The sequence below is a fragment of the Myotis daubentonii genome, chromosome 13 (genome assembly GCF_963259705.1).
Source record: "Myotis daubentonii chromosome 13, mMyoDau2.1, whole genome shotgun sequence".
NCBI lineage: Eukaryota > Metazoa > Chordata > Mammalia > Chiroptera > Vespertilionidae > Myotis > Myotis daubentonii.
In genome coordinates, this window is record NC_081852.1 from 5349292 (window position 1) to 5358609 (window position 9318).

A 9318-nucleotide genomic window follows, 5' to 3' on the forward strand; every position below is an offset into this window, starting at 1 on the left:
GCTGCGCGGAGGGCCCAGCGCACGAGGCGGGGCGTGGAGGGGCCCTGGCGGTGGCGCTCCAGGGACCGAGGCGGCTCGGCACCCGGAGGAGCGGGCTGCGGGGTCCAGGGCCTGGCGAGGGGAGTCATGGGGGGGGGGCTCGGTACCCGAGAGCGGACCCCGGAGTTGGGGTTCGGGGGGCAGGTGGGAAACCCCCGCCTAGCGAAGGGCGGAGCCAAGGTGACGAAGGACCCGGGGAGGCGCCGTGACGCCCGGTCGCCGGAGGGACCGGGACCCCGGCGGGCGCCCAGGAAGGAGGTGGGGCCGCGGGCGGGACTGTGTGCGCCCCGCCCCGCTCCATCCTGGGCCCCGCGCCGAGCACCTGTGGCCGCAGAGAAGCGCCCCCGCCGGCCGCGGGCCGGACGCCGAGGGTGAGGGCGGCTGCGGGCGGGGCTCCTCCCGCGGGACCCACCCTCCCCTCCCCCGCGCTCGGCGGCGCCCGGCGCACCCCCTCCCGCCGCCCTCACTCCCGGCCCATCCCCTCGGCTGTCGCCCTGCCCGTCCTCCGGTTACTCCGCCCAGGACCCGTCCCGGCCTCACCCCTGCTCCGCGCGCTCTGTCTGCTCCGTCCTCCTCCTTTCCCTCTGCCCGCCCCGCCGCCCCCCGCCCCCCGCCCCGCCCCGGCCCCACACCTCCCTTCGCTCTGGTCCCCCTGCCCTCCGCCCTCCCCCACCCGCGGGCCCATCTTCCTGCCGGCACGGCCTTGCTGCTGCCAGGTCGGCAGCCTAGTCCTGGGCATGTGTGGAGGGCCTGGCCGTGAGTCGGGGCGGCTTGTGCGGGAGGGCGGAGCGGGGCGCCGGCCCTGGGGAGGGTGCGGTGCCGTGTGTTGGGCCTCGGCCCCGCGCCGGCGACCGTGCGGGTGGTGTGCAGAATGCGACTGTGTAGACGCTGCTTCCCGCGGCTGGCACAGCAAGAGGGCCTGTGCGCCCACCCCTGGCGTGTCTCTGGGTGGGGCCCGGCCCCTGGGGTGCGTGGGTGCCCGCGAGCATGCGGGTGGGGGCACGCCAGCCACCTGGTTTGGGGCGGCTGGGCCTGGAGCGCGCACCTTCTCCAGGTGCCTCTAGGGAAGTGCGGGCAGACCCTCCTCGGTGGCGGAAGCTCGAGCAAGCTCGAGCGGGTGGGTCCTTGGGCCTCTAACCCAGGGTTGCCCGGGAGCCCTTTCCTGCCACAGCTTTTCTCCTGGGCAGCTCGCTCATGAAGGCTGCTCTCTGTGCTGGACAGGCTTTGTCCCCTCCAGACACTCCCTCTCGGAGTGATCCTGCGGCAGTGCCCAGCCGGCCCGGCCCGAGCCTTCCTCAGGCGTGTGCTGCTGGGTGAAGGTTGCCACACCCATTCTGCAATGAGGGATTTCTGAGGTGGTTGCCGCAGCCGGTGCCTGGGGGCTAAGGTGCATGTTTAACAGGTTTTCCTCCTGACCACTTACCTTTGCCTTTCCTGTTTTTGCTGGAAGCAGAAGGGGGGCCTTGTGTGGATGCGCCAAGTGTGGTCTGAGATGGGGCCTGCCTCGGTCTTTCCCCTTGGCACACACCAAGAGGCCTGGCTCCTGTGCTGCGGCCACATAGCAAGAGTTGGAATCTCTGACCAAGAGACCCAGCTGTGTCTTTGGCCAGGTCAGCCTGGAGTTTCTGCAGACCCGGGAGCTTTTACTGAGTGACATTGGTTGATGCTGCGCAGGAACCGCAGCAGCAGGAACTCCTGCACTGGCCTCGGGCATTGGCCACTGACAATGTTGGCGTCAGTTGGAGCAGGAGAGAGAACATCAAAGTGTCATCCACTGAGCACCAGGGGTCTTGGCTGCCTCTATGGTCCTGTCCTTGATCTTGTCCCAAAACATCTTCCCAGGGAGCCTTAGGGTGAAACCAGAGCCTTCTCCATGGTTTTTAAGGCAGACGGGCATGCCATTCTGGGTGTTCAGAATGCTGACTGCGAACCTGTGTGTATGTCGTACACGAGTGCCTGCCTGTGTGTGCATATCCTCCCAAGTTAGGTTCAAGTAGACTGGGAAGCAGTGCGGCAATGGAAGCGCTGGGGACACTGGTGCTGGCCGGGCCCTAGGATGGCACGAAGGTGGGAGCGGTTGGGAGTGAGTCTAGGTGCCTTAGCGGCTTCCTCAGAGCCCCGCCAGAGCCAGTCCCCTGGCACCGTGAGCAGAAGCCACTCCTGTTGGAAGGGGGAGAAGTTATTCACAGTCGTTCCAGACACCACATTTAGTCTCCACAAAACCCTGCAGGGTGGGATTTACTCCTTTACCCTGCTTTTCAGATTGGGGAAACTGAGGCTCAAAGAGGTTTAGGCGTCCACCTGAAGGAAGAGGAAGAGCCAGGTGGGAAGCAGACGTCTTGCTGCCTGCTCACCCTGGGCTGGCTGCACAGGGTCAGCTCCCATCACTCCCTGCGAGGGCCCTTTCTTTGCGATGGAGGGTGTGGGACACCTCCTTTCCTTGGAGGTGACCTGGTTGTTTGCCTCAGAGCCCTTCCTTCTGTTAGGGCTGGGAAGGCCAGGTGGTAGGAGGAATTCGCTGTCGGAGTTCAGCTCTGGGTTCTTGGACATTTCTGAGCTGTTCCAGGTCTCAGCTTGTGGAGTGGATGAGGAAAGGAATCAACAGATGCGTCACACCCCCACTCCTCTGGGTCTTTGTCATCACTGTTCTCTGGGTCACGGCTAGCCCTGGTCACTGGGTAGCCCCCTGGTGAGGCAGGCACAGGCGGCTCTTGTCACTGATGGCTTCTCATTGTGCCGGGTAGGGTATGATGGCACCCCAGCCTCATTCCTCCCGTTTCCTCAGGGGGCCAGGGCCTGGCTTGGTTCTTTAAGGCCTTGCTCCCTAGGAGGGTCCAGGGTAGTGGAGCTCAGCCAGGGGCTGGGTAGGCTGTTCAGGTGGGGCCTTCTTGGTGTTCTTGGACCTGCAGCTGGGGGGTTGTCTGCCTACCGACCACAGCCTTCCTAGTCAGCAGTGCACTTCCTGTCCTCCCTCTCGGGTGAGTCACTGAACCCTCTGAGCTTTGACGTTCTTGTCTGTGGAATGGGAATGATGATGTATCTCATGAAGTTGCTCTGACCACTAACAGATAGTGCTGGAAAGGATGTGGCGCATCCTGGCGCCTGGGGGGTGATTTGGTGCTGGGAGCTATCATCATCATCATCATCACCATCATCATCATCATCATCACTGTGATTGTTAGTGCTTTGTTGCCCTTTTCTGTTTCTGTGTCCATCATCACATCCTTGAGGGCAGGGCCTGGGTCATGGCCTCTCTTGGCTACTCATCCTTTTCATGATCCTTCCAGGGACCACACTGGTGTTGGCCCCAAGGAGCAGCCAGGATGGGCCACTCCTGCCCAGGCTAGGGCTGGTCTGGACCTGCTCTGTCTAGTGCAGTCGTCACTGATCACCTGTGGCCCGTGCCTACTGTGTTGGACAGTGCAGGGTAGAATCTTTCGTCGCAGGAAGCTGTGCTGAGCTGGACTCCACAGCCAACCTGGAGCTCTTAGGGCACCGCAGCCTCGAAACATCCTCACCGGTGGCTCAAACAGCCACCGGCCACCTGCTGAGCATGGACAGCAAGAAGTCTGTAATCACACAGACACTGAGTTCCTGCGGGCCTCCCCGCGTGCCCTGCCAGGCGGCCTTGCTCACCTGGCTAGGGTTATTAGTGTTTTGGCAGTTCTTACCAGCCCAGCGGTGGGAGGGCAGGACTGGGGTTGCCCAAACTGTCCCTGTTGCCGGCTGTCCTTGTCCTGTTTCTCCAGCTCATCTTGCCAGGCAGGGAGTCTCAGAGTGATGTTCCTAATTCACAGCTTTGCAAAGGCTAGGCTGGCCCAGATGCCTGACCTCACTGCTGGGGCCCTGCCTCGCCCATGCCTGCCGCCCCCACGCCATTCCTTACCCACGGCCCCCTTTCCCTCTCCCCCCTGGCATGCCTGGGCCTCCAGGAAGCCCTTTCTGACCCATCGCACAAGTTCGCTCTCTTGCTTGGCAAGGCCCTCCCTCAGACCTTGTTTCTGGTGCTCAGCACTTTCTTCCCTGGTTTGCTCTGGTGCTCACTCCTCTTGGCCGGGCATACAGCACACATTCCCTCAGCGTCAGCTGCACGTCCGGTCAGTGCCGCGTGCTGGCCAGACAGGACAGCAGCCCCAGGCTGCTCTCACAGCCTCAGGCTGGTCGGAAGCCCACGCTTGGCCAGACTCTTCCATCCAGGCCAGACATGGTGCCAGCCCAGCTCAGGGGAGCTTCCCCAGCAGGATGCTGAGGTGAAGGCCAGTGCAGATGGGTCAGTGGGCCGGCCGTCCCGTCCCGAGGGGGTCTGTGCAGCTGGAGGAAGGGCCAGGAACGGCAGGGAGGGAGGGGGCAGGAAGGGTGCAGGCCCCCTTTGCAAGGAGTGTAAACTATGGAGGGTGTGTCTGATGGGTGGCTTGGGACCCATTCCCAGGGCATAGCTGGATCTAAATGAGTCAGAGCCTACAATGCAATAAGCTCTCAGGAGCTGGCTGAGGAATGAACAAAGTTGAGTGAGGGCTGCGTGTGAGGGCTGGTGTGGGGCCTCTCCTTGCCTGGAGCCAGAGTGGGGGTCAGGACACGCTGCCCCTTCACAGCTAAAGACAGTTCCAGGGACATGGCAGCTCCGCCAGGCTGGGCCGGAGAGCAGGGCCGGCCAAGGGAGAGCCAGGCAGTTCTCACTGTGTCCTTGTTCTGCTTATCCATCCCACACACCTCTGGGCCCCACTGTGTCCCAAGGAGTCCCCAGTTCAGAGCCCGATGGGTACTGACAGGCCTGGGAGGAGCCAGGTTGGTATTTGTCAGTCGAGCTTTACTGGTTACAAAAATGCTGCAATGCTAATGTGCTGATTGACTAAGAGCTGTTGTCTCAAAGCCCCACCCAAAGGCCCTGCTTGGCCTCTTCCCTGGCTCCCTCCATCCGCGACCCAGCAGTAGGGCCCGTCCTGGCCTGGTGTGTTTCTGGCTGTTTGCTATTTGTAGTGTCGTTCCTGAACAATGTGTGATGCCCTGGACTTCCAGGGCCTGGTGTCCTGTCACTGCTGTGCTTATTTCTCTGGTGCATGAGGCGGGTGGGACTCAGCGGCCGGGCCTGGCCCCTGTGAACCCACAGTGGAGTTTCCAGGAGCCCTGCCACTCACCATCTCCTTCTCTCTCTCCACAGGCAGTCATGAGCACCAGCCACCCTGAGCCCAGTGCCCGGGCACGGAGCCCCCAGCCAAGATCCCTGTCCCGGAGCTCGTCCAGCCTGCTGGGTGATGGCCGGGGACAGAGGCCAGAGCTCCGAAAGAGTGCCAGCAGCACTGTCTGGCAAGCCCAGCGGGGCGCCAGCACCAGTCCCCAGGTCCAGGAGGAAGAGGGGCACCCAGCTGAGAGCACAGAGCAGGCCCAGGGCCCTGGCCCTGGGACACAGCCCGGTGTCAGAGGCCACTGGCGGAGCAGCACTGTGGGCAACGTGTCTACTGTGGATGGTGGTGACCTGTGTCGCCTGAGGGTCCCCAGCGCCGCTGCCGTGCAGAGGAGCCACTCAGATCTGGTCCGCCCACAGACCCGGGGCCACAGTGGGGCTCGGAGGGCCAGCCTCAGCTGCTCAGCCCTGGGCAGCTCGCCGGTCCACAGGGCACGGCTGCAGCCTGGCGGCACTTCTGGCCAGGGTGGTCAGGCCCCTGCAGGCCCAGGAAGGGACCTGGCTCCAGAGGATGGGACGTCAAGCTCAGCCTGGACCCTGGGAGAGAGTCAGGTGTGGGTGTCGCCAGTCGACCTGGGAGGCACGCCCACCCACAGCAGCAGCCCCAAGGCCAGGCCCAAAGCCACTGGGCAGTCAGCCGCCACCTCCTGCCGTGCTCTGCCCCCAGCAGCTCTACTCTGTGACATGAGGGAGGAGGGCGCTCGAGGCTCCTGCCATGCTCTGCCTGCCCCGGGGATCCTGGCCTTTCCCAAACTAGTAGCATCAGTGAGTGAGTCTGGGCTGCAGGCTCAGCGTGGCATGAAGTTCCAGTGTGGGTTACCTGGGGGGCATCCTGGGCATTCCCCCTGCTGTGCCCATCCTTGGGGTCCCACTGGCTCAGGTATGGAGCCTGGTGCGAGGACCAAAGATGTGTGGACCATGACCTCAGCCAGTGACTTGGCCCCAGTGCTGGTGTCCCCTCTGTCAGCCCAGGATGCTGGTGTGCAGGTGGCCCCCATGGCAGTGTGCAAGGCTGTGGCCACCAGCCCGCCCCTGGAAGTCCCGGTGGCCCTGCACCCATTCCCGGAGGTAACTCTGGGGTCCAGGCTGGAGGAGGCGGCGTCCCCTGTCCGGGATGTGAGGTGGGATGCTGAAGGCATGACGTGGGAGGTGTACGGGGCTGCAGTGGACCCTGAGGTGCTTGGTGTGGCCATTCAGAAGCACCTGGAGATGCAGTTTGAGCAGCTGCAGCTGGCACCTGCCAGTGAGGACAGCCTGTCCTCAGAGGGCCGGAGGGGGCCGCTGCGGGCTGTCATGCAGTCGCTGAGGCGCCCCAGCTGCTGCGGCTGCCCCAGCACAGCCCCAGAGTGAGGAGTTGTGGCCCCAAGGGCTGCCCTGCCCCCGGACTCAGCCCCCCTACCAGGGACAGTGGGGGCTCCATGCCCTTTGGACCCACTGGCAGCCGTGGATACGTCTTTGCTGTCAGCTGCCAGCAGATGCAGGACTTCAGCCTGGGGACTTGCTAGGGCAGCTGGACTGGTTTTTAAGGGCTTGATTCCCACGGGCCACATCTGCATCTTGGGCGCTGAACTTTGGGGCAGTTTCAGCACCATGTACAAGGGAGGGCCTGATTTTTCTGTAAAAACCATCTCTGTCCAGTCTCTTCAGACTCTGCTGTGACTTCCCCTAGAGTCGTGGTGGCTTTACTTGAAAGCAGAGCTGAGACAAGGAATCCTTGACATGAACGGGGCCCAGGTGATGGGTCAGCTGGGTCTTTAGAGACAGGACCTGACACTGCCAAAGGCTTCCTGTCTGCCACAGTTCGGCACCTGGCCTTGCTGAGCCTTCACGCATGGACGAAAGCGCAGACGTGTGGCCGGGCTGTGGCTGACATCCCCGGGTTGGACGACGGAGCAGAGGCTGAGGTTCAAAGCAGGGCTGGCTGAGGCCTGGGGTCTTCCTGCAGCTCGCCAGCCAGCCAGCCAGCGAGGCGGTTGTGCACGAGTCCCTCGAGGCCATATTCTCTGCCAGGTCTGGGTTCCTTGGGAAATGAGACCGGCTGCACGTGCCCTCGCTGCGCTCACATGTGGAAGGGGCTCACCTCGGTACCAGGGAGCTGAGCTGTAAGAAAGGCCGCAGGTGTGTCTGAGTGTGGCTCCATCTGTCACTGTATCTGGGGTGGCCTCAGGAGTGGGAAAACAGGTGGCCCCTGTCCCCAAATATGTCACAGTCCTGAACTTGCACCATTATTACCTCATTCCTTTGGTTTAAGGATTTATTTTCAGCTGGTGCAGTTACTCAACGAAGGGAGGGTAGGGATGGTGGGTAGAGGAGCCTGCGGTGGGGTCTCCCACTGGTGGGAAATGGCAGGGGCTGTTAGGCTGTGGGCCTATTTGCCCCAGTCCTGCACACCTGACCTGACATGGGCCAGGGCTCATGGGGGCCAGGGGATCATGGCATTGGGGGAGCCCAGGTCACCAGGGCTCGACACAGAATGACTTGACTGCCCAAGGATCTCTCCAGGCCCACGGAGGATGGAGTGGGCTTACAGTTGAAAATCCAAGCTCCTGAGACAGAACCTGCCAGCCCACCTTTGAGGAGCCAGGTTAGTGTCTGCCGAGGGTCAAGGGCACGGGAGGGTGGAGTCAGGGCCCACATGCAGCCCAGCCATGATGTGGCCCTTTCCTGGGCCGCCTTCTGCACCTGGGAACCCAGGCCCTGACAGCAGGCTTCCCCCTGCCCCCAGGGACTCACGGAGGTGGAAATGATTCAGGCGACAATGGGATCATTTTAGATACAGGAGTGACATGCTACCACCAAGGAGTGAGGTGAGAAGGGCACGCTTCTGGTCAGAATGCCTTCCAAGGCCCCTCATGGGCTTTTCCCAGAACCATGCCATTCTCACTTCTAGCTGGGCTGGTAAAATGCCACCCCTGCTTAAAAATGACAGCCAATCAGAATCACTACTGCCAGGGAGGCAGGGCAGAGGGTTGGCCTCGCCTGCCTTTTAAAATGGGGTCAAGCAGGTTTTCCTGTAGGCCTGAGGCGCTGGGCTCTGTCCGCTGCAGCTGGGGCTGTCCTCTGTGTGTGGTGTGGGAGGGCACTTCATGCCCAGCCCTGCTCAGGGGCTCCCGGAGCCCAGTCACCGGTGGGGCCAGACTGGAGAGAGCAAATGGCTGTGGGACCTGAGGGGGGTGGTGAGGAATGGGGTTGGGGAGGGCACTTCCCCACAGGCCACAGCTGAGCAGGGTCTTCAGGACACAGCTGGTCTGGACATGTGGGCAGAGGGCGTGTACCCGGCAGAGAGCAGCCACGCGGGGCTGGGAGGTGCCTGTGGTCACCCTGCTTGGCTGCTGTGTGCCAATCTGTGCCACCTCCAGGCTGCACCTGGCTGGCCAGGATGGCAGGCTGGGCCTGGCCCCGCTTGGGAAAGGATAGTGAAGCCGCCTCCCACCTCATCTTGACTGAGATACGTCTTTGCAGGTGGCGCCCCGGAGCCCTGCCCTGGTAGCTTGCTGCCCTGAGACAACAGGATGGGCCCTGGGCCTCACTCGCCAGGCTGCACAGCCTCAGCCCATGGATGGGCCGCAGCTGGATCTGAATTTGCCCTGGAGACACAGACCACCCTGCCTCCCACCTTGCCCCTCGTGGGGCAGCCTGGCAGTTGTTCAGGCTCTCAGGACTGGCCACCAGCGTAGTTTACAGGTCTCCTCTCAGACCTCAGACTTTCTGGGTTCCCTTCAGGCTCTGCTCTGGGAGGTGGTGGATCTCATTATTTGTACATTTCTTTTGAATTTGAAATAAAGTATTGGAGGTCGGAGCTTTGCCAGGGAAGGGTTGTTGAAGGTCTTGTGTGTGTGTGTGTGTGTGTGTGTGTGTTTCTGTGTGTGTGTGTGTTCTTTTTTTTTTCCTCCTGGTAGATTGTGTCCTTTGGGGCCTTCATCCCAGATCACTAGAGCTCCCAGCCCAGGCAAAACCCCCTCTTGTAAGCCCCTATCCCTCCTACCTGGCAGCCTTACAGGCCCCCAGTGACTGAAGCCGGGTGTCCTGGCCAGGACGCAGGGAGGCAACTTTTGTCCATGCCCCAGGCTGCTGTCCCCCTAGCTGGGAGTCACTAG

At 62.4% G+C, this 9318-nt stretch overlaps 1 protein-coding gene across 4 annotated transcripts; it reads left to right on the plus strand.

Annotated features, from left to right (window-relative positions):
• Positions 1 to 659: 659 nt before the first annotated feature.
• GPRIN2 (G protein regulated inducer of neurite outgrowth 2) lies at positions 660 to 9020 on the plus strand. Of its 4 annotated transcripts, none has more exons than XR_009448334.1 (3): positions 660 to 795; positions 5198 to 7805; positions 8684 to 9020. XR_009448334.1 is itself a non-coding variant. In XM_059662059.1 (2 exons), exon 2 carries the CDS (start codon positions 5204 to 5206, stop codon positions 6569 to 6571), a length of 1368 nt encoding a protein of 455 aa, XP_059518042.1. In that variant the 5' UTR covers positions 660 to 795; positions 5198 to 5203; the 3' UTR covers positions 6572 to 9020. The 4 variants fall into 4 exon arrangements, 2 of the variants coding, with proteins under 2 accessions (XP_059518042.1, XP_059518043.1); XR_009448335.1 differs by having other exon boundaries at positions 5198 to 7339; positions 7724 to 9020; XM_059662059.1 differs by having other exon boundaries at positions 5198 to 9020.
• Positions 9021 to 9318: the final 298 nt, after the last annotated feature.